Raw genomic sequence first — 25,442 nt, forward strand, 5'->3', positions numbered from 1 at the left:
GGGGAGGAGAGGACGCGTGGGCACCTAGCGTCAGAGCAGGGTCTGATACACCCCGGTTCATCGCGCCTCCCCTCTTGTGTCCCACCACCTTCTGCCCTGTCAAGTGGGCTGGTGGGCAGCTTACGCCAAGTGAGGCGGGAGCGCAGAAGACCCGGCCCTCACCTTGCCGGAGAGGCCTAGCTGAGATGGGAATAGATTCCACCACCTTATACTAACCGGATCGTGTTTCCCCAGAGTGGTGCCCTTTCAACCACAGAGCGAATACTTGCAGTTGCTGAAGGCGAGGGAGCTGGTTGTGAACCACCTGACAGTAAAACAAAAGTGCGCACCCAGGTATCAGAATAGAGCTCAGCATCCTCGAAGGGGAATAAAAAGCTCTTAAGGGAACATAATCTGACGTCTCTTCATTTCGTGACTTTTAAATAAATGTAAAGGGATGGTATCGGGTGGGAATAAAAACTAGAAGTGCAGAGGAGATAGAACGTCCAGGGAGGAGCTGATATGCAAGAGCTGTTGTTGCCTGTACTGAAAAAGTTGGGATAGGAAGAGAGGAATAGGTTAAAGTCGAGACCAAATTAAATTTTAAGAACCCACTTTGCCAGAGAATGATGAGGAAAGTCAAAGTTCAATGAGATGTTGATCTTTGCATCTTAAACTTCACTCCTGCAGGCTCTTCAGTAGTTAACCATCTCTGGCCACTTGTGAAAATTTTAGAGGTTTGAAGCAGCTCCTGACTTCAGGGTTTAGAAAGAAAATGTCAGGGTTGCTATAAATAGCATGTTTTCCATCTCTAATTTATGGTTTAGAGAAGATTCTGAAGCTATCAGCTTCACTGGGGGTAAACTGAGTTAGGTTTTCACCATAAAAGAAGCAAAAGGAATCCAGAAATTCCCAATTTCTTCCACCCTCAACATGGATGTGATAGTTCTGATAGCTTGGTGAAATTTCAGTTGATTTCGTTCTACAGCATCTAGTTTCTACCCATGTTAATAGGTGTCTTGGCAGGAATGTTACCTGAGTAGGAAAACCACAGCGGGAGATAGTGTTATCGTGGAAAGCCCATGGGACCAGTGTCTGGAAATAAATGTTCTAATTTTTGCTCTGCCACTAACTCAAGTGTGGCTTTGGCTGAGCGAACCTCACTGGGGTTCATTTTCCTAATCGATAAAAAGTGTGTATTGTATTAGGCAATCTCTAAAACACGACTCCTGAATTGTATTATTATAATTTCAAAGGACAAGGGATGAGCTTTGAAAAGAAAATACGACCAAATCTCCTGATAGGTATTTCCCACAAAAGGCTTCTGACCTATTTTGGGAGAGGTGGAGGGATATGCTAATCTAGGATAATGGAAGAAGCCTAATAATTGAAGTCTTTTCCTTATAAGGAAGCTCACAGGAGAGCTATATATAATTGTGGTGGAATTTGCTAGAAACTACGAACCCAGTTTGTAATATCCAGAGACAGGTGACGGGCAGCCTGTGTTTAATGACAACACCTAGAAGAAGAGCTGTCACAAAGGCCATCTCGACTTCTTCCTTTCTTTGAGTCCTTCTAGTTCTTGATAGTTCTGTTTTGGCAAGTAATGTAGGAGTTTGAGGATCTAGGATGGATGGGGGGATATTTTTAAGGTGAGGAGGAAGAAGAGTAAAGAGGCTTTATGACCCTTTATGACTGTTGAAAACTGCAGATGAAGGCCACCTCACATGCTTAAAGGGCCAGCTGTGGAGCAGCAAGTGACTGCATGAAGCCAGCTAGGTGGGAACTGTGGCACCCTCCCAGGTATGTGCTGGTTCCAGAAGGGGCAGGTGGTTGGCACCAATTCAGTCTGTTTTAAAAGACCTGAGACTCAAAAAGAGCAGATATGTGGACCGTGCTGACCTCCAGGCTGCTACTTTGTGACCTTTATGATTTTCTCCCTCACTGCTTTACAAACAGGACATAAGTTTTTGACTGAGTAACTGGACAGGGACCAAAGAAAGGATGTACATGGAATTCAGTGCTTCAGTATTTGTTATAAGCACATTAACAAATAAATTGTAGTTTCTGTGGCCACTGAAATAGCTTTATTATACTAATCTGTCCACACTAGTAAAATAAGATTATCTTTTTTAAGAGTGGAGATTAAAAGTGGTTGTTATTTCAGAAGCAGTGATTTTACTTTATTTTTTTTTAAGATTTTATTTATTTATTCGAGAGAGAGGGAGAAGCAGGCTCCATGCAGGGAGCCCGACGGTGGGACTCGATCCTGGGACTCCAGGATTGCACCCTGGGCCAAAGGCAGGTGATAAACCGCTGAGCCACCCAGGAATCCCTTGTTTTTTTTTTTTTTTTAAATGAAGTTCTCTAAAAAAAAAAAAAGAGAGAGAGAGAGAGAGAGATTTTCTTTTTGGTCTGAGATGGGAGTTACGTGGTTTCAAATTCAAAAAGTGCCAAAGGATAGAGACATACATACCACCTTCCTACTTTTGTCCACTAGCCCCTGCATTTTTTGTATAAACAGCAGCTTGTTAGAGATCTGTCTGCATCTTGCTTTTTAAACTCCATACCTTAGAGAGATTTCTAGATCTTCATCTACCGTACTTCCTTAGTTAGTTTATATGAGTGTTCTCTGATTTATTAGCCAACTCCCTCTTTAGGGCTTGTAGGTTGTTTCCAATCTTCCCTCTGGTGACCAGTGCTACTGGGAGTTGTGCTATACACACACCCTTCCGTGTGCATACGGTGTGTGTACGAGTACAGATATAGGACGTGTTCCTAAACCTGGGATCACTACATCAGAGGGTGTGTGCATTTGAAATTTTCCTAAGCATTGTCCAGTTCCTTTCCCTAGAGATTGTCAGTTTATCCTCTCTCTAGAAGTTCCTAAGGAGTGCCTGTTTTCCTCTGCTTTTACTAAATCATCATCAGACTTTTGAGAAGTGAAAAGTGTTATCTAGCTAGCATTATTTCTTCTGGAGTAAACAATTTTTCGGTTTGATTTTTTTTTTTATGGTGGAAAATTTTGAGCATATACAGAAGTAGCCAGAATCATATGTTGAACTCCCGGGTTCAGTATATTGATAGCCACATGCTGCTTTGTCTATCTTGCATGTATGTGCAGTCTGTTAGATTTTCTTATTGAAACCATGCTTGTTTCAGAAAACAACTTTTTTTTTCCTATATTAAGACCAATTTATCTTTCAGATAATCTGTTCTTTAAAAATTTGGTGGTGGGGTGCCTGGATGTCTTTGTTGGTTGAGCGCTGGTCTTGGTTTTGGCTCAGGTCATGATCTCCGGGTGATGAGATCGAGCCCCGCATTAGGCCCTGGTGTGGAGCGCGGGACCTGCTTGAGATTCTCTCTCTCCCTCTGCCCCTCCCCTGTAAAAAGTCTTCAAATAAGTAAATAAAGTCTTTTAAAAAATGATTTGGTAGGATCCCCCTGTGAAACCTTTTAAACTTAGTGTCTTTGGGGACTCTTACTTTTTGACAGCTTTCTGTATTCTCTGGTATTGATCTATATGGATTTTCTGTTCTAGAGTACATTTTGTTATATTTCTTTAGAAAATTATCCTAGTCATTGAGGTTTTAAGTCAATTTATAGCTGGGATAGTAATCGTCTATCAGTCTTAATTTTCTCTGTGGCTGTTCCTCTGTTTTATATTTGTTCTCCCCTCCCCTTTCTTTTTTTTTTTTAAGATTTTATTTATTTATTCATGAGAGACACACAGAGAGAGAGGCAGAGACACAAGCAGAGGGAGAAGCAGGCTCCATGCAGGGAGCCTGACATGGGACTCGATCCTGGGTCTCCAGGATCACGCCCTGGGTCGAAGGCAGGTGCCCAACCGCTGAGCCACCCAGGGATCCCCTCCCCTCTCCTTTCTTGATTAAATTATACAGTCATTTATGATTGGATACGTTTATTAGTTTTATGACTTTTGTTTTCTAGTTCATTAGTGTCCACTTTGACTTTGTTAATTCCCTCTGATCTCCTCAATCTCCTCCTGTTTATTTTGTTATTCTTTTTCTTCCGAGTTGGGCACTTGGCTTCTTTTCTGTTTTGCTGTTTATTTCAGTACTTGAGGCCACAGTTGACCCCTCTGTTACTCACTGCTTTGGCAGCTGACATGTCTGTATATGATCCTCTCTCCTCTCAGCTCTTCTGAATCTTCAGATTCTTGTTCTTCTGTGAACTAGGAGTTGTTGAGTTTTTAAGATTTCAGGGAAGTACATCCTGTATTTTAATTTTATGTTTAGTTTTGTTGCATTGTGATCATGAAATGTTGTCCGGATTATTTCTTTAATTTGCGGATATTTGTAGCCCAATATATGGTTATTTCCTGTGAAGGTTCCTTGGGCAGCAAAAAGATGATTATGTTCTCAGGTTACAGAGTTTAGTATACCATACGTACCATATTAATTATGTTCTTTAAGTTTCCTACACCTTTACTTTTTCTAATCTACTTGATCCATCATGACCTGGGAGAAGTTCAAGTCTCCTAATGGATTTTTTTTTCTCCATATCTCTTACAGTATTTCCTTGATACCTTTTTGCTGCTTAGACATTCTTTTTTTTAGACTTTATTTATTTATTCATGGGAGACACATAGAGAGAGGCAGAGAGGCAGAGACACAGGCAGAGGGAAAAGCAGGCTCCCTCTGGGGAGCCTGATGTGGGACTCCATGTGGGACTCCATGTGGGACTCCATCACAGGACCCTGGGATCATGACCTGAGCTGAAGGCAGATGCTCAACCACTGAGCCACCCAGGCGCCCCAATGCTTAGACAGTCTTAACTGTCATGTCCTCATTGCAAGATATACCCTTCAGCGATACAAAGTGCTGCCCTCTTGCTAGGGTATTGCCCTTTAGCCTAGATTCAACCTTATTTGATGTTGAGATCTTAATCCGTATTTTCCCCTTGTTTACATTTTCTGGTAGAGCATTGCTATTTTATTTTGTGGGGTTTTGTTTTCAGTCTTTTATTCTCAGTCTGAATTACTTAATTGTTGTCTTGAAATGTAGTTCAAAGTTGGGTTTGGCTTTGTGAATCAAACTTTCTTTTTTATGTGGTTAAACTTAACCAATGCATGTATTTGTTGATATGAAAGATCTGTCATCTCTAGTGATAAACATCTACATTTTTCTCTTGCTTTCTATTTTTAATACCTTGATTTTTCTACTGTATTATCTATCTTATTTGCTTTATTATAGTTCTTTTTAACAATTAGGTTTGAATTTTCGGTTCCTGTGATTATCGTAGGCCTTCGTCCCATAAGGTCACCACTAGCCACTTGAGCCTGTTTAACACTTGAAATGTGGCTAGTGTGACTGAGAAGCTGAATTGATACAGATTTAAATTTAAAGCTGAAACTTGATTCAATGACTTGGAAAACTTCTAACTATGTTTAGAGCAATTTAGATATGTGATGCTACCTTAACTGTAAATTTGATGAAATCTCATTATAGGTCAGTTATTTCTGATAGAAATTTAGGTTTTGAATTGAGTTGTGCTGTAAGATGCACAGTGGATTTCAAAGACTTAAGATAAGAACTGGCAAAATATCTCAATATATTTTTATATTCCTTGTAGACATGATGATGTTTTGGATACATTGGGTTAAATGAAATATAAAAACTTTCACCTGTTTCTTTTTGCATTACTGTGGCTGTTACGCAGTTGTCAGTTAGACATGTATCTCACATCATGTTTCTATTGGACAGAGGCTTCCCATAGTATGTATTAATTCCTTAGTAGGAGTGAGAGAAATAGCTCATTTTCGTGTTTGGAATAAGCATTTATCGATTTTATTTCTCTGTATAACTTTCACAATTTCCCCCCTCTGAACCTGTTATCCTCAGGATTTTTGGACTAGTGTATTGTCTTTTTTTTTGTTTTTTTTGTTTTTTCTGTATTGTCTTTTGAAGGGCAGTTCATGCTAATGGTGGCTCCTTATTACATTTGCAAAAGTGTGAGTTCTGTCTTTGCATTAAGTAGTTGCTAATGAGTGAAAGCTCCACTTAGTGGTATGAGGAAAGGAGAGTTTGGACTGTTAAGATATACATTAATGACGGAACCTCCTGAATCTTGAATGAGTTCATAGGAAATGATTCACATTTGCATTCGGACCTCCTGTTTCGTCTCTCATTCTCACTCTGGCCAATTCTGGTTCCCTCACTTATCACTTGGATTCTCTCCCTGCAGACTGGCTTCCCATTTGTTTTATTTCCTAGTTCCTTTGCACTTGTCTTTTGCACAGCTGCACTGGTTTCAGGGGTGTTTGTTTGCTCCTGTCCTCCTCTCATTTTTACTCCAAACCATCCCTTTACAGAGGGCGGCGCCTGCCCCTTCTTTGGAACCTCTCACAGCTTCCTCAGCTGCTTGCTCTCTGCAGTGTGGGTGCTCCCTGCTCCCTCATGGGTGATTACTGGCTCCATGTAAAGGTTATTAGACATTAAACACCTTCGTTGTTACGTAAGTTTAAACTTCCACCATGTCCCCACATTTAAATATAGCATCTCCCAAATAAAACCACCAGAAGGCAGGTTGTCTGACAACTCTGCCTTCTTTTCACAGAAAAGATTTCTGCCACCATCACGCTGCTTCTGTGAACCTAGGAGCCTTTAGCTATTAGAAGGCAGGTTTCTTTATTTTTACTGTTCTTGAGCTTTAAGGGCCGGCCACCTTCTGTTTTTCTTTAGAAAGTATTTTAAGATTCTGATACCCACTGAAAAGCTGGCTTTGGTTTCAAATGACTGCTCTTCGAAAAGTCTTGGTCTTTAAAGTCATTTTGCTCCTCGAAGCCTGATCACCACTGGAGAGAACAGGGATTTTGTTTCCAGAAGAGATGAAAAAAAAAATTTTTTTAAAAATTATCACAATAGGAAAAAGGAAAAACAATTGTGTTTTGTTTCTGAGTGTGTTTATTTTGTACCCATACATATATGTACATGAATCACCTTTTCTCCAAGCAGGAAGGTCTTTCTACTCTGAAGAGTTGCCAAGAATTAGACTAACCTGTTTGGAGACAGAAGCCAACTCTTCGGAATTAAAGAGGAAGAGAACAATTTCAGTTAGGGTCAAGATGTCTAACTTGGCTTCATGCATCTTGATCGGTATTTGGGGCCTTCATGACCCGCTAGAGTTGGGTTTCAATGTAATTTGGTTTATCAGGCTCTGGGCACCTAAGTTGTGGCTCTGGCTTCACTGTCTTTGCAGTTTTGTGTGGGAGTCTATAGTCTTGAAGGGGAGACATGGCCACACTTGCTGACCTACTGAAGGGTGGTAATTTGTTAGGCTGTTGGCGAGATTCGAGAAACATTGAATTTGTTACTGGATGGAATCAAAATATTACTGCTTTTCCTTTTCTTTTGTATCATATGGGCATTAAATTATTTGACTTATGTGGTAAGCTGAGGTCAGAGTTGGGCAAATGCTTTTGTTTTAGGAATACCATAGTGGAAGATAGGTTGTCAGACTATATGGCCCGAGGGCCAGCCCCCTGTTTTCTTTTGTTTTTTAATTCATAGACTTTATCCTTTTTTAAAAGATTTTATTTATTTATTCATGAGAGACACGCAGAGAGAGAAGCAGGCTCCATGCAGGAAGCCCGATGTGGGACTCATCCCGGGACTCTGGGATCATGCCCTGAGCCAAAGACAGGTGCTCAACCGCTGAGCCACCCAGGCATCCCCATAGACTTTATCTTAAATAGTTTTACATTCACCACAAAGTTGAGCAGAAAGTACCAGGAGCTCCCACATACAGCCCTTCCCCAAATACAGCCTGCCTTGCCATCAACATCCTGCACCAGTGTGTGCCATTTGCTAATAATCCATGAACCAACATTGGCCCATCATTATTATCCAAAGTCCATAGTTTATGTTAGGCTTCCCCTCTTTGTGTTGTACAGTCTGTGGATTTTGACAACACTCATTTTGGTCAATTAAGTTTTGTTGAAACATGCCCATTTATTACATATTGTCTGTGGTTTCTGTCCCTTCACAACAGCAGAATTAACTCTTTGGCCCACAGTGCCAAAAATGTTTATAGTCTGGCCCTTTACAGAAAGTTTTCGACCTCTGGTCTAAGTTAATTGTACCCTATTAAAGTAGCTCACAGTGATTGCTCTTAATTTGCATTTAAATGATGAAGATCTGTTTCTCCCATTTGCTAGTGAAAGTAAATATTGGCTATCCGGAGCATAACTTGGAGTTAGCGGAGACTTTTTCAGGTGGTCTACATAAGGTATGTGCCCCTGAGAGGAATTACCATGTGGAAAGCAAAATTCAAGTGTACTAGTTTCTCCACAGCCCTGCCACACTGAGGTTTTATGATTTTAATTGTATAGTAGGTAGCATAGAAGCTAAATGTTTTCCTTTTTTTCCTGTGTGGGTTTATTCTCTGCATTTTGTGTATAAACTGTCCTTGACCATTTACTAACTGGAATCTGGAGTTTTAATCATTTGCAAGAATTCTTTGTATGTATTTGGCATGGTAACCTGTTGTGCGGTGTAAATACTGTTTTCCACTATGTTCCCTTTTTTGGTAATTAGTATATAATTAAAGACATTTGGAAAGAATATCACCTATAATTCTTCCATCCATTTTTTTGTGATAGCCTTCCAGCTTTTGCCCACATATTTGCTTATGTTAATACTGACTGCTGGTTTCCTTTTTATTTAGTGCACAGTCTGAATTTTTATATACTCGGTCATTTACAGTGCTTTTATCATGGTCAGATTTATCACCTGTAGCATTTTGCAAATCATTACTAAACCCCTCTGGAATTTATTCCCATTTCTGACGGGGCTTTTGTAGCTGAGTCACTTTTACTCTGTTCTGTTGTTTAGTTGCATAGCAACAATTATTAAGACCTCAAATCTTTCTTTGTTGTTTCTGTTTTATCACATGCTAAATTCACAGGGTAGTTTATATTTGTGGATTCTATTCAGTAGGACAGCTTTTCTGATTTTAACTAAATATATGTTAACTTTTGCCTTGTAATTTGTGTTGAAATTTGGTAAGGGCAGTTTCTTATTATTACCATAAATTTTTTTTAGAAATTCTTGCTGTTCTTGCCCACTTACTCTTCCTGGTAAATTAGTTAACTTACAGGAAAATGTGCTAAGGGGACTGTGAGTGGCTTACCGGGCATTAGTTGAAACTAACCTGGAAGCATTCAGGTAGCCCATTTCACTTTTATGGTGGCGGTGGGGCAGTCAGTTTACCTCTATACTTCTGGGGGCAGAGCTGGATTTGATTGAGATCTCTGGTGGTATCCTTCATATCCCTCAAAGAGAACCCTATTCCTGGTCAGTGTCTATCTTTACTGAGATTATTATACTTTCTGCCATAATGAATGGCAGAAAAATTACAGCAAACTATTACATTTACAAAGGTCTATATTTATATTCCCTCTAATTGAATAGTTGGGGTTCTAACTGAATTGTAGATTATTTCCTTAAGCATCACACAAGCAGTCGTGATTTTATTTTCATTCTTGGACTTGATATGTGATTCTGCTTGGCCATTTGAGTTGTACCAGTGTTGCTTGCTTTCTTACTAGGGCATGGAGGTCAGTATATAATAGTTTCACTGTTGGGAATAAATTATAAGTATCTCTCTAACATTTTCCTGGAGCAGGAAGTTAAATATTTCCCAGTGTCTTCTTGGCCAGAAAACAGTAGGGCCCTTTGAAATTTGTAACGTACCTTTTTCCAACAAATTGTTGGGTTTTCACAGACCAGAGCATTCTCCTCGTTTCATCTGAGCCTTTCCTTGGATCTGTTCTGGTAGAGTATAATGTTTCCTTAAACTTGGGGGCAGATAGTCCTTGTATAAATTTGGTTGATTCCTCCTACTTTTGATGTTAAGTAGAAAGCAAAATGGTAATTGCCATTTTGCTTTTCCCATACTGGTCAGGTAATGTGGTCAAGCGAGCACTTTATTTCTAATCATCCCTTTAACTACTTGCTCATAGTGAGCGTCCCTTTCTCTAGAAACTGCCCTTTGGACAGAAGGAGGCCACTTCTTTGGTTATCATTCTTTCTGGATTCTCTGCCATGTCATCTCAGGCCTACATACTCATATTCCTGCTTCTTTAACCCCAGCTTGGCTTCAGTAGAGCTGTTCAAGAAGAAAATTAAAATGGACTCTCCAGAAACTGAAAAAGATTCAGCTAGCGTTTTCTGAGTACTTGCCAACACTAAGTATAAAATATAGTATCATGGAAGTCTCACAACAGTTGCGCCATGTTACAAATTGGGAAACTGAGATTCAGGGCAGGTCAAACAGTAGAGCCAGGGCCCCTCTGACCTGCTCATCTCACCGGCCTCTGTAGCCGAGGATGTAGACCAGGATTGGGCACAGTGTGGGGACCCACTAGAAGGGAAGGGTCCACCAGTGTTGCCACCTGTCAAGAGTCACTGCACCCTCAGGTACAGCCATTTCCTCTATGGATGTGGCCAGCAATACTTATTTTTCCCATGTAGGATCATCTAGAGGGGAAGGAGAATAAGGATGCTGGTGACGCTGAAAAGTCTCTTAAGACTATGAGGGGGCAGCCCAGGTGGCTCAGTGGTTTAGCACTGCCTTCAGTCCAGGACGTGATCCTGGAGACCTGGGATCGAGTCCCACGTCAGGCTCCCTGCATGGAGCCTGCTTCTCCCTCTGCCTGTATCTGTCTCTGCCCCCCATCCTTTCTGTGTCTCTCATGAATAAATGAATAAAATCTTAAAAAAAAAGACTATGAGGAATTTCTTGGCCAGTTTTCTGAGAGGCTGAACCAAATCTCAGACATGAAAATAGAGACCAAAAATAGATGGGTAAATAACCACTTGTCTGAGCCTAAGGAAGTTGTGATTTGTTCTCCCTGGTTGGATTTTTTTGTGTGTGAATCAGGTTACTCGGTGGTCTTTAGTCTTGCTGCTCCTGAGAATAATCTGGGGTGTGCCTAAAACTAGTGGCACCTGCCCCTCATTGAGGCCAATTAAGTCAGTCTCTGGAGGGAGGGGCTCCCGGGCTGGCATTCTGGGTGACTCAGGTGACTGTAGTGTGTTCAGAACCACCACATTGGACGCAGTAGATTTTTTTTGCCTAAGCCTAAGGGTTGTGAACCCATTCAGGGGATGGAGTGTGGGAGATGCTGAAGGTTGACACTTAAGTAGTTGGGAGTTCATCAGCGTTACTTGAACACCTGGATGCAGAATGAAGTGGAAATTAAGCTTTAGGAAATTGTCCAGGTATAGTCCCCCACTACCTTTGAGAAACTTACAGATCAATGAGAAGCAGGGGAAAATACATAAATTTGTATGTGCTAGCCAAAATTTATGAGGCCTGTGACTTTGTGGCATGCTTTCCTGCCGTCCCTACCTCTCCCTTGAAGGTTTCTGTGTAATAGGGGTGGTTTCGGGGAATGTGTGACATGTTTACCTTCTTGTCCTTCATCCAAAGTGTCCTTGGAGGGCAGCCCGTGTGGCTCAGCGGTTTAGCGCTGTCTTCAGCCCTGGGCCTGATCCTGGAGACCCGGGATCGAGTCCTGCGTTGGGCTCCCTGCATGGAGCCTGCTCCTTCCTCTGCCTGTGTTTCTGCGTCTCTCTCTCTCTCTCTCATGAATAAATAAATAAAAAATCTTAAAAAAAAACAAAAAAGCCAAAGTGTCCTTGGAGGCTTTCTGGGTGGAGAACACAATTAGAAGAACACATATAAAAGTGTGTACTGTTTTTCTTGATTTCTGGTTCTTTTTCTTGGCTGCCTACTCGTAGCAGTGCTCTCTCCAGATTGTCCCAGAATTGACATATTAGGCAAGATTGGTGTAAGATAAATAACTGTATAGAGATACAAACCAAAATTTAACCCTCTCAGATTCACCCAATGAGAGCTTAAACCTAGAGATCATCTCTCCAACCTTCCCAATTTTATATGTGGGCAAATAGAAATCCCAAGTGAGGAAGAGACTGCCCGAGTTATCAGCTAGTTGTTGACATCTTGGCCACCTCTTCCAAGGTGAACCAGAAATTATTCTTTCTAAGAGGTGAGGGGAACTTATATTTGTGTATCACTCCCTGCCAGGCATAATAGTAGGCAGATGTAGCTGTAATTCTTCCATCATCCAGGTGGAGTAGATATTTCCATTTCTTGGATGAAGATGCCAAAGCTTAGATGATTTAAATATCCTGCCAAAGCAAAGTTAGGGGCAAAACCACACTTAAAATTCCAGTAGATGGAATCTTTATTTTCTTTTCTTTGTTTCTTTTGAGATGAGAGAGAGGTGTAGGAGCAGAGGGGGAGAATCTTAAGTAGGCTCCACGCCTAGTGTGAGGCTGGAAGTGGGGCTCAGTCTCACAACCCTGAGATCATGAGCTGAGCCAAAATCAAGAGTCAGACTGAGCCACCCAGGTGCCCCCTCAAATAGATGGAGCTTTTAAACCTGTGCTTTTTTTCAGTTCAACATAGTAAAATATTTCATTTAACGTAATATGCCACTACCCTGATCTACTTCTTTCCAGCGAACGTAGTCTCTGTTAGTAATGCCAAGGTTTTGTCTAAATTTGTTCCACTAGACAATCAGGAAATTGCACACTCTAATGCTCATCTAGACTTATCATTTCCAAACTATCAGACTGATTCCTACTTCATTTACTTACACTGAAACAATTCTCACTCTGAGGACCACCACCACCTGTTAGCCTGCTTATTCTCTCTGGGTATATAAGAAGCAATCTATGTGGACTTGTACCCAAGTCTTAATTTCTGGTGTCTACCAGCAGTGTGAGTGTGAGCAGATCACATAATTCAGTGTGTTTAGCTATGTAATAGAAATGATAGCATCTAATCATAGACTTGTAGTACTGGTGAAATTGAGAACATGGGGCACAATGCGTGGCACATGGTTGGTGTTCAGTAGATGTTGGCTCTGCTTTTATTATGGGAAGTTAGTGACACAGCATTTCCTGGATGAAATCAGCTTCCTGCTAAGAATAAAAGCTGCATAGAGATCTCTCAACCTTGAATGTTAATTATCTTAAAGTTTGTTGGCTGAAGGTCCCAGCTATAAAAACTGATCATTTTCCAAGAAACATGGCACTTTCAGTTCATTTGTGCTTTGAGCCTGACTGGCTTTGGATCCCCTTCATTCACTGTAATGGTTAACTTAACATTTTGCCTCATTTAACCTTGAAGATGAGTACATGGTGACCTTTACTTAAATGTTCCTGCTTCCATGACAATGGGGCATCCTGGAATTTACCAATCCACCATTAGGACTAGATTCTAAAGCCCCTTCTGGAATAAGGTTGATAATGAGTCTTTGTGGTAGCTTCGGCTACAGTTGTTACTCACATGCTCTAGCATGTCAAAGCTCTGCTTGCGATATCAGTTCCGAACACATCCATGCCTCTTCCCTCCACTCTCTGGCCTGATGCATCATACTGACAGTTACTGCACTTTATTATCACCTTCCTCCCTACCTTTGGCTCCTCTTTCCCTAACTTGAAGGATTTACAACCTCTGACCAAATATATAGAATGGAGTGGTCTGTCTACAAGAGGAGTTTATCACTACCAGCAAATATTATCTTGCATCCCTGAATTTTATTTGCTATAGTGAGTGTATGCTAAAACTCACTAGGTATTTTGATTTTGAGTTCTAATCAGGACATGTCTATTAAATACCTGCAGTGTGTTGCATATTGTGCTAGTAGACTCTTCAGTGTTGTGAGGAATCCTGGGACCTACAGGGCAAAGAACTCAGTGAATGGGGGGACTGGCAGAGGGGTTACCCAGGCAGAGGACACAAATGGTGGTCTCACAGTGAAATCTATTGCTTTGGCCTCACCTGGCATACAGAAGGTCAGGTTTCTCACTAATCTGTTTATGGACACATATCTACCTTCAAAGAGCAAACCAGATTCTAGAGAGAGGATGAGAGCAGTAGTGGATGTTACTCACTTCCCCTCAGCACACAGGTAGATTCCCCTCAGGGAAGGTTCCACTAACCCTCACCTACCTTAATTAAGAACCCCATCATGATCACCTTGTATTCTTTTTTCCTATAAGAACAACAAAAATCATTACATGAGTCTCCCACCTCCATTACATATGGTAGCACATTCTATATGAGATTTTTATATTCTTTTTAGAAAATAGAATGGCCCTAGTTATTGGAAGACCTTTTTTAGAGGACTGCTTTTAAGGGGCTCCTGGGTGGCTCGGTCAGTTGAGCGTCCTACTTGGTTTTGGCTCACGTCATGATCTCAGGGTTGTAAGATCGAGCCCTGTGTTGGGCTCTGTGCTCAGCTTGGAGTCTGCTTGGGATTTCCCTCTCTCTCTGCCTCTCTCCCCCCTCACACATGCTCTCTCTTTCTGTAGAAAACAAATAAATCTTAAAAAAGAAGACTACTTTTAAAAATAATCTTTTGAATGACTGGATATTCCCCCCATGTAAATATACAATATTGTAATTTATTTTACTCTTTCCCTTATTGTTGGATATTTAGGTTGTTTACCATGTCCCTACGAAACCTTTTATTTGAAAAAATTTGGAAAAGTTGTAAGAATGATACAGTTAACACCCATGTTTGGCACCTAGATCCACCAGTTACTTCGCCATATTTGCTTTTTACCTTTACCTTCCCCACCCATCCCTCTTCCTGTCTCCTTTCTTCCCCCTCTCTCTACACGTGCTTTTTTGCCTGAACCACTTGAGAGTAAGCTATAAATGTCACGGCTTCCGCTAGATACATAAGTATGTATATCCTAAGCGTAAGAGTATTCTGCTAATAACTGAATATTCAAATTTCCCCCCATGGCTGGTGGCTCTGGTATTGGACAGCTCAGGTCTAGAACATACTCAACAGGCACTATGGCCAAGGAAGCTGCTGAGCTAGATGCAGTAGAGCCCAGGAGGGGCTTCTGCCTTGGTAATGTATCATCGATAGAGGGTGGGAATGACAGGTAGGGCTGGCTGGCTGAAAACCTTCTGAGAATGACCTGGAAGCCTGGAAGCAGTAGGGTCACCTGATCCTCAGAACATTAGTAGGCAGCAGTTATCTGTAGGTAAAGCAAAAGGCTGAAGGAAGCTCTTCTCTAATGGCACTGAGTGAACTACTTAAGGAGAATTAGGGATTCTGGTGTGGTGTTGGGACCCCACCAAAAAGCACCCACCTAGTAACCAGGTATTTGGAGTCCTCACTTAGTTGGTGTTTGAAGGCTGCTTTACTCTGAAGGATTACTGCACAAGTGTAGATCACCAGATGTCTGAGGAAAGCCACAGTGAGAAAGAGAAGCTAAGATAAATACATTGTCCCCGAAAGATGACCACACAGGAAACAAGTTCAGGCAATAAAAGAGTGCTTTAAAATGTAACTTGAGAAATAAATTATCTTCTGCACCTCCTCATGAACATCTTAGGGCAGGTTGTGCTTTGTAAAGATGGCCACAGTGGTGGTTTTCTAACATGTGCCCTTGCCAGCCCTCCCTCAGGAGAAGGGGGAATCTGTTCCCTTCCCCTGGAGTCTGGACAGGCTTTGTGACTTCTGAGCCTGGGTCATAAAAGGCCATGCAGCTTCACCTTGTTTCCTGAAGCCATGCAAGAATCCAGCTAACCCCAGGCCGCCATGTGAGGTAGCCTATGAATGAGGCCACCAGGTGTAGTGCTCTGGCAGGCAATCCTAGTTGGCAAGTAATCGGCCCAAGGTTCAGACTTAAAAATGAGGAGCCTTCAGAAGCTTCTAGTTCCGCACTGTCTAGCCACTGCCCGCGCCCCACAGCCCTAGCCTTTAAGTTCCCAGCTGAGGTCCCAGACAAGCCATCCCTCCTGTGTCCTGTCTGAATTTCTAACCCATGGCATAATAAAATAGACATTGGACTGAAAGAGGTAGTGCGATGTCTGGATGTTGTTGGGGTATTGAATTTGATAGGGAATGAGATGTGTGTGAAATCTCCAGTTTCGGGCTCTTTGGCTCTGAAGTTTCTGACTCACCATTAGTAATAATAACCAAACACAGTCTGGCCTAGAGTGGAGGCAGCCTGAATTGGTAGGCTCCCAAGTTACCTATTTTGATCTCTCTTTATATTCAGGAATACGTTTTTCCAAATAAAGGGAAACTGAAAATTCTCAAGCAGTGAAGTAGTATTTCTAGACACAGAGCAAACATTTTAAAAGTATAAGTGAAGCTTTTCTTTTGAAGGACAATTCAGTAATCATTGTTTAGCCATGGTAAGTCCAAAAATTAATTACTTATGATTAAAAAATTCAGTGTTTTCAAAAGATTGAAATCTTACAAGTGTAACTGGAGAAAACGTGGAGCTGTCCCTAAAATATTATTTTCTCAGTTATATTTTACCCATTTTGGCATGATTAGTGGTAAAAATACATTTGCAGACTCAAACATTTAATTGGCAGTATTTAGGGGGAAAAACAGCATCACTAGAATGAGCTGGTCATTCTGTTGGTTATTGATGCCTTACTCTAGTTTTTCCTTTTCTTACTGTCCTTTTTCACTCCCTGATTCCATTACTGCCTCTTCCAAACCATTCCCCACCAAGTGTTAGAACTGAAACATGTGGACAAAGATAGCCATCAGGGGACTCTCCATTGGGGGGGGGGCATGTGCTCAACCTTCTGCTTAAATTGTAAGATACACTATCAGGTCAGTTTATTAACTGAAAAAAATATTCTACTTCCTGTAAACTAATCAGAAAGAGGATTTAAGACTTACCAAATACACAGACCATTGTGGAAACCAGGTATAAAGAATAATTCTGAACTCTTGCTCTCAGAAGGCTAGTCAGATATTCCTTTTTTACTGGTAACTGTCACCAAGATGGCTCCCTGCACCTGCTTGAAAGTCATTTGTGTTTCTGTGTCTGTTCATTTTTATTAAAGACTTTATTTATCCATTCATGAGAGACACAAAGAGAGAGGCAAAAACATAGGCAGAGGGAGAAGCAGGTACCCTGCAGGGAGTCTGATGTGGGATTCGATCCCAGGACCCTGGGATCATGACCTGGGCCAAAGGCAGACACTCAACCACTGAACCACCCAGGTGCCCCTATGTCTGTTCATTTTATGTCTTGGTGAATGGAAAGTTATTTGGAATCTCTTTAGACAAAACAAATCATACCTTTTGGAAATGTAGTAATTGTCTTCAACTTCTCAATGAGAGGGCAAAGTATGAAAAACAGAATAGACTAGGGCGCCTGAATGATGCAGTCTGTTGAGTGTCCAACTTTTAATTTTGGCTCAGGTTATGACCTCAGGGTTGTAGGATCATGCCCCATGTTGGGCTCCACGCTTGACATGGAGTCTGCTTAAGAGTCTCACTGCCTCTCGCTCTGCAACCCACTCCCCACTTTCATGCTTTCTCTCTTTCTTGGATAAAAACATACATCTTTTTATATATATAAAAAAAAATAACAGAAGAGAATTGAAGGGTCACCAAATGAGCACAAAAACACTGAAGAAATACACACGAATGGAGTTAAACTAATGACTTCATTTTATTCATCAAGTCCCAGAATGTTCCCTGTCCCTCACCCACTCCTTCATCATCCACTGAACTGATGCTAGGAAAAAATGTCACTGGTAAAATTGAATAAGGTGAAGCATACAGAGAAATGCAGAATAAAAATAGAAAATCAAAATTAAGGAATGCAGAGAAGCCAAGTAAGTGGGGAAAAAATGAAGCTGAATAACTGGAAAGAGTCACTGGAAAATACTCAGTATGCCAGAAGACTTATAAAACCTGAAGCCTCTTAGAGGACATTCAATTAAAACCAAAAGGCTTTTTTTTTAAAGTTTACTTAAAAAAGAAAAAAAGATTGTTGGAACCCTTTGATTTAAACTGAGTATCCAGCATTAATACATAGGATAAAATACTTCCAACTTACATGAGCAAAACCACAGAAAGGTTATAAAAAAGTTGGACCTTTCATACTTATTTTTAGGTTCACTAATTAACTAAAAAAGGCTTACCTCCTTGTTTAAGCTGATGTATAATTAAGGTATCTGAGTACAAAGAATTCATCTCTAAAGCTAAATACGAATGTAGGAGGCAAAACCTGAGATTTTTCAGATAATTTTTTTAATAAAAACTTCTGAAAGTATTATCTTTCTGGCAAATCATTGAGAAACTACCATAGGTCAGGTACTCTTATTGGTGCCATGGGGGATACAGAGACAAAACAAGGCTCTTTCTATGCTAGTTCACAACGAGCTGATAATCCAAGATGACTAGAATAACTGCCTCCTGGTATTTGGTTATCTTCGACCATACCAAGTTGTTGAATTGTCTAGTTAGTGCAGAGTCGACTAATGTACACATCAAGGCCTTTTATTTTAAAATAAAAAGAAGTGGATAGTAGGAGCACAACTTAATTTAATCCTTTTTAATCCCTTTTTAATTATGTAGAATCATCAAATGAGCAGAGGCAACCGCACTCAACCAGAATGCAGCCAGAGCTCTCAGGGCTTAGCAAGTATCAGGTTATTTGATCTGGCACCCCGTGGCCTCAGGCTGTTCTGCTTTATCATCATTTGCATCATTAGTGATGGCTATTTAATGAGCCCCCTCTTCTAAATTTTAAGAAAGTTGTTAATGTTAAACGTTAAGCACTTTTTAACCCTTGCTACACCTCTGTGAAGTAGGTACTGTTCCCACAGCTGTCCTTCCCCCCCTCCCCGCCCCACCAGACGTAGAAGCACAATGACACTTGTCACCTGCCAGCCAGCTCCCACCTTTCCCATCGTGCCCTTTCTCTGACCCTGGGTTTCTAATTTGCTGCTCCTAATATGGAAGCTTAAACATGTAAACTTTAATGTCCAAAAAACTCAGATAATTTTTTAAAATCCTGCATTCATGCTGCTACTCACAGTTCCAGTCTGATCCCCGTGGGGCGCTTCTTCTTCTCCTCCGTCCTCTCACTTCCTTCTCCTGTAGGGAGAAGGGCAGCCTTCCTTCCGTGCTGGAAGAAAAGGTCCTCTCTATTTAACTGGGATGCAAAGTCTTTGTCGTGGTATGTGGAAAGTTAGATGCACATTTTACCTTAGATAATAACAGGTCCTTCATTTTGTGATGCGATTCCCTGTGGTTTAGGTATCAGCATCTTTAGTGCACTTAAAATGATTCAGCTCTTAGAATCCTACAGAACGTTTTTAGGAATGATACATATGATCTGAAGCAAAGCAGCCAGAGTCCTTTTAAATGTTAATCATCTAAAGCCAAATAAATGTGCATAGAGTAGATGATGGAAGGTCGTTGCTGGGATAATCACACCCCTTCTTCTTTACTGGGGGTGGGGGGGAAGAGTGGGGGACAGATCCTTGATGAATTAAAGATGCACCAGAGGCCTTCAGTGTACTCACCTGGGGTGAAGGAAGTAAGGGAGGGATTAAGACACCTTTTATTCTAACTTTTTTTTTTTTTAATGGAGAAGAGGGCTCAGGGGTCAGTGGACAAAAGAAAGGTTCTGCAGATGACTTTCTCAAGTGGGTTCTTTTATTTCTAGTCTTATTCAGTGGGGAGAGGAAATGAATAAACCAGAGCTTGGCTGCAAGTGTTAGCAAATCAGATTTACTTCTGTGTCTCTGGTTTGCGGCCTGCATCACATTTGGAAGAATGAGAATCTGGAGGAGAAAAGTTTTATCCAAGGCTTGCTTGTTTCTCTCTGGGCCTGGCCCCAAGTTGCCCATGTCCAGACAGCCTTCTGGCAGTACGGAACATCAGAAAGGCCTCTGGAATGTGAGAGAGTTGGGACGGACCCAGAAGTATCACAGAGGACAGAAGAAGGACTAATGTTTATTGATCGCCTACTTCGTGTCAGGCTCCGTACACATTAGCACATTGAGTCTTTACAAAAACTGAACTTCTGTCCCCATTTTACAGGTGAAGGCAGCTGAGACTTAGAGCAATTAAGAAGCTTACTGAAGGTTTTCTGCCCCCAAAATGGAGGAGTTGGGGCTGAAGCACATTTCTGTCCCCAAAGCCCATGTCCTTTCTACCATACCCCCACCCCCCAGCCATCATTGGGTTTACAGAAGGGCTTGGGGGTCATGGAACTACTCTGCTCACAACAGCTAGGGAAGGGGCTCGTGTTTCCTTGTTCTGTGTACCTTTTCTCTCATTGTGTCCTAGTTACGTATATTTTATGCACAAGCAGCTCAGGACAACCGACAGAAGATTCTGTGACCTCCATCTTTATGGCCAACACTAGGTCTTACCTTCTTGGACATGTCAGAGTAGATCTCTCTGTTTCTGAGCGCACCTGTGTACTGGTTTCTCTGGCACATCCTAAGGCCCCATGTCTCGATCCGAGCAGGTCTGTGGCTGCTTCCTAGAGTAACAAAGTTCTGATCCCTGGAGAAACACATTTGAAGGAAACCTTGGGAAGCAGTTGACACACAGGAGGTGAATATTTGTGGAATGAATGGGTCTGTTGCCTTCTGGAAACCCCTGTGAGTGGGAGTGGATTTGCATGTTCTCTTACTTTTGTACTCGACACTTTTCCCACAGTATTTATTTGAAAACAAATTCAGATTATATCCCAGGTCATTTTTCTATCACTATTGGTAACACTAGAAATGTATTTGTGTTAAGAAGAAAACCCGCTTTCAAGGTTGCCTCTTGGACTAAATGTTCTTTTTCTATTCTAATTAAATTATTTTCTTAAACTTGTATTTCAGAGGATAAAAATTTAACTAGAGACTGCAGGGTTGTTTAATTATTTTCTCCTCCTAACCAGTAACCGTGCTATCATGAGAGCACTTTATTATTCCATCTGTTAGATTATAAAATCATGGAACATTTATTGTCTTTTAATAGGGCGAGATAATGCATGTGAGAAAACTTCATACATGTTTCTGCGAAAGGAGCTTCCTGTACGACTGGCTAACACAATGAGGGAAGTTAATCTTCTGCCGGATAACTTGCTTAACCGCCCTTCAGTAGGGTTGGTTCAGAGTTGGTAAGTAAATAATGTGGCTTTAGATGGGTCTTCCCATAATGCTCTGAACACTTGGCATTGAGACCATTCTCCCTAAAAGTACATGTACTGCATGTGTGGGAATGAGTCATTCGGGATAGCTGCATTTTCCAAGCAATTAAAAGTTTGTTCCTCTTTTCTTTTCTTTCTTTTTTTCTGACAACTTAAAATTGTTTTAATTAAAAGACTTTAAAACTGTGCTAGACAGCTTTCTTGACTTTTCAAATTTTATTTTTCGGTTATAAATGTAACTGCTCACTGAAACAAAAATTAGCACAGAAAGATTTAAAGGAATAGCAACACAGTGACCCATGGGAACAGGTCTGGAGTCCTCTGGGTGAGGGGATATTGCCACTTTTTGATCAAGTCACAGCCTTGCTTCTTTTATTTTCCTGTTAGAGTTTCTTGTTGGCAGTATTTCTGTTAAAGAAAATTAAGTCATTTAAAGGGGAACCTCGGATTGTAAAAATATCAGTGCCTAATGTGTTTCACTCGCCCTATGAAAATTTTTTTAAAAACTCAACACAGTATGACAAAGTTCAATCGAGTACAGCTCTGATACTTTGGGCACATGTTATTTAATTGAGGAAGTTGAATTTGTGGCAAAACTCTCCACTAGGTAAGCAGGGGGAGGTTGGTGAGTGGTAGGGTGGAAGAGCCGGTGGCATATTTTCAGAAAGGGATTTGCATATGTCTGAGAAACACTTGCATGTCTCCTGTGTGTTAAAGCAAGGTCCAAGTCCCTGTGGAGAAAGCTGGAGGAGTCGGGGAGACCAAAAAGTGCTCTCTAGCCAGTACAGAGGCAGTGCTGTGGGCGCACAGAGGAGCGGGCAGGGGGGCCGCGGTGGCTTTGCACTGTCCCTGGGTGGGCGGTGGAGGGGACAGCGACAGGGACATGGAGAGCACTTCAGGGGAAGGGAACGATGTGGACAGATAGGAGAACCGAGCCGTTAATTAGTTTTCATTTAAAAGGTTAATGGCAGCCAGGCTTCTGCAAGGGAGTGGACGTTGAACAAGTTATTCCTCAGTAATACTGATTACAATCTGTTCTTAGGGCTAAGCACAAATTGTCTGAGAAGCAGTATACTGGGTGGTCTGAGCCATGGGGCACCCAGTCCCTGTCCCAGATGAGCCACGGCTCCTGCGCGTGGTAGGCTCAGGGGCCCTGGTGTGCAGGGAAGGTCAGAGAGCGGTCGTGAGGGCCTGACGTCCATCGTCTGTCACTTTCTGCCCCAGAGGCAGCATGTGTTCCAGCAGGAGCAGCAAGGACCTGTTTGCTTGTGCTTTCTTTCTTGCTTCAAGACCATCATCAGAAATTTCCCAGCAGAAAGCGTGTAGGCACTGTTGGGGTCATTGTGGTGGGAATCTGAGGTCAGCTAGATGACCTCCGAGTCCCCTGGGCCTGGTGGGAGTGACAGTTGAGCATCTGTCACTTACCTAAAGGTTCCTTCAGGGGCTCCAAAGAGAATTGCTGGCAAAGTAGGACTCAGATTAGGGGGTCATCTCTTTCTTTGGTCTCATGTGTCTTCTGTAGCCATTCCAAACACCTGCATGTCACTTTAAAAAAAAATTAAATTTTGAGCTAATTTCCTAGATAGCAGAAAGGTTTGCAAAGCTAGCAGCAAGAATTCCCAAATCCTTCACCCAGAGTCACTAATTCTTAACATCCAACAGCATTTGTTCTGCTGTTCTCCTTCATATGCACACTCTCTCTCTGGATGTGTGTGTGTGTGTGTGTGTGTGTGTACGTACATGTGTGTACGTGTACTTTTAGGGTATATCATGTGTGGTACACACATACCTGATACACATTTTTTTTCCTAAACCATTTGGGTTAATGGTAGACATCATGCCCTTCTACCCCTAAAGACTTCAATATATATCTCCTTAGAACAACTCTTAGAAAACCACAGTATGATTATCAAATTTGGGAGTTTAACATTGGTCCAGTAATATTTTCTAATGTGGGAGACCTTGTTCTCATTTCATTAATTGCCCTAATAGTGCTCATTTATTTATTTATTTATTTATTTAAAATATTTATTTATTTTTATTTATTTATGATAGACATAGAGAGGCAGAGACACAGGAGGAGGGAGAAGCAGGCTCCATGTTGGGAGCCTGATGTGGGACTCGATCCCGGGACTCCAGGATCACACCCTGGGCCAAAGGCAGGCGCTAAACCACTGAGCCACCCAGGGATCCCCTCTTTTAAAAAAAAAAAAAAACAATCCCCACCCCAATGTGGGAATCCAGTTTAGGATCACACACTGTGCTTAGCTGTCATTTCCTTTTCCTCTCAGAAGTGACTCTTACTCATCACAAGCCATGAAGCCCACCTCAGCTGGAGTGTGTTCTCCGGGTTCTCCTGACTTTCAGGCCAGGAAGATCAGCAGCATCTTTGGCTCCTCTCACCCATGACTTTGCTCTTTAGTTGAACTACCTCCTTTGGAAGGAATGGGTGACCTCCTTAGAACGCTGCTGGCGTGCGATGGGGTAGAGGGCCTTGTTGCCTATGGCTGACTTTGCCCTCTGACTTGGCCCTCTCTGAGTGGTTTGACCTGATGATTTCAACAGTGCCTGATCCATAGCCTGATTTGCCTAGAGGCTTTTAGAAAGTATATCCAGAGTTGAACATACTTTAGTATCACGCATCGTTATAAAGTTCAAGTGAGGCTGATTACTAAAACATTATTCCTGTTTATGTATTTATATGCTTCGCAGTCAATTTTTTTGTTACTGGAGTACCCTCATCCTCCCTCCAAAGCTGGATAGCAGGATTAGTGGTAATTAATTGTTAGAAATAATTATATTAAGGGATCATTCTTTCCGGGCATGTTCAGATCCAAAGCAGAGATGACACACCTCTGAGTAATTGGTATCTCTGAATCCTCTCCAGATCTAGCAGGGTCTGTCTGGATCTAGCTGCTACAGTAACGTGCCTCTCTGCATCCCATTTTTCTATGTTCTCTAGATATTTATTTTGGACACATTATTTCCCATACTGGCCCTGATTGAGATATGCAGCTATTTTTAATTCAGAAGCTGTTTCTGAGGACCTAAGAGGCATTCCTTCTCCTCATTGCAGTGATGATGGGATTAGTTTAACTCTGAGAAGGAACGTTTATTTCTAGTTTCTAAGTGCTTGGCGTGCACCTGAATATCACACATGTGTTTCTTACAATTTATATGCACTTCTTGGCTAATCAGACTGTAGATTTGGTGTATCAGTTAGAATATGTTTGTGAGTAGCAGAAAATCCAATTAAATAATAAATTGGCTCGTGTAGCCATAGGATGAGTTTTGGTGTGGGTTCAATTTAGAGATTCACGAGGTTATCATGGCCCTGTGTTCCATGGTGTCGGCTTTATTTTCAGGCTGGATTTCTTCCTGGTCACAGAATAGCTGCAACATTTCCAGGGTTCACTGTAAAAAAAAAGGGGGAGCAAGTTCATTTCTCTCCCAAAGACCCCCCCCACCAAGTCTTCTCTCTTATTTTACTGGGGCAGTGCCCCCATTGCTGAGCCAGTTCCTTTGTTCAGGGGAATGCAATGCAATGACAGGCTGAGGCCTAGACTGTTGGACTAGCTAGTAGTCGGTGACAAGAAAAATACCATTACCCAGAGAAAAATCAGGCCACCCAGGAGCTTTGCCTGGCATCAGCTTCCCCTGCAGCACTTGGGGGAGGGGATAGGGTAGATACCTGAGTGAGAATTTAGGGTACTCTTAGGAAGGGGGAAAGGAGGAATGGATGTTGGGCAGGCAATTAACACAGTAACTCATCTTTTTTAGGTATATGCAGAGCTTTCTTGAACTTCTAGAATATGAAAATAAGAGCCCTGAGGATCCACAGGTCTTGGATAAGTAAGTATGGTATCAAATTTACTTGAAAGTAAAAACATCCAGGTTAAAAAATGTTTTGGTAGATGGAACTCATGTCATTATGAACCAAGAAGTATAATTTGGATTAAAGCATTAGCTTTGTTCATGGGTAACAACTCAACATCGCATTTTTGAATAATTTGAGTTAATTTAACATACCACAGAAGGAATAATGACTCTTGAAATGACGTTTCTTGATCTAGTTCTTAATATTTTTGCTCATGGCGTACTGGGGCAGCCACTCACTATAAATATTGCAGTAAATGTTCCACCTAGTGGTAGTTTTAAGAATGCAGTGGCCTCTGTATAGACATGAATTTATCTACAGTCCTTTACCATTTTTTCAGTTAAAAAAATAATTTCAGTGCAGCCTAACAGTTGAGCTCAGAAAACCTGTAATGCTTTCATTTTGGAGTGGCATAAAAGAGTGCACTTTTAATATAATTCTCTTGCTGCTGCTATGCACAAAGACCACTAACTTCTCATGCTGATGGAAAATGTTTCTGTTTTTTTTTCATCTTCATTTAACTGGAAAACACTAACCCTAGCTCCCAGTGTGCTCTTTTACTCCCAAGAGAAATTCAGTATCCCCTTCTT

General features: G+C 41.5%; 1 protein-coding gene across 2 annotated transcripts in view; it reads left to right on the top strand.

The window, feature by feature from the left end:
* The window catches only part of PDK3 (pyruvate dehydrogenase kinase 3), a 74,298-nt gene that overhangs the window by 870 nt on the left and 47,986 nt on the right, over positions 1–25,442 (top strand). For both annotated transcript variants that reach the window (XM_038587102.1, XM_038587103.1), the window contains exons 2-3: positions 20,804–20,945; positions 24,756–24,827. In XM_038587102.1, the coding sequence (XP_038443030.1) occupies positions 20,804–20,945; positions 24,756–24,827 (214 nt within the window). The remainder of the gene's footprint in view (positions 1–20,803; positions 20,946–24,755; positions 24,828–25,442) is intronic.

The sequence above is a fragment of the Canis lupus genome, chromosome X (genome assembly GCF_011100685.1).
Source record: "Canis lupus familiaris isolate Mischka breed German Shepherd chromosome X, alternate assembly UU_Cfam_GSD_1.0, whole genome shotgun sequence".
Taxonomy (NCBI): Eukaryota; Metazoa; Chordata; class Mammalia; order Carnivora; family Canidae; genus Canis; species Canis lupus.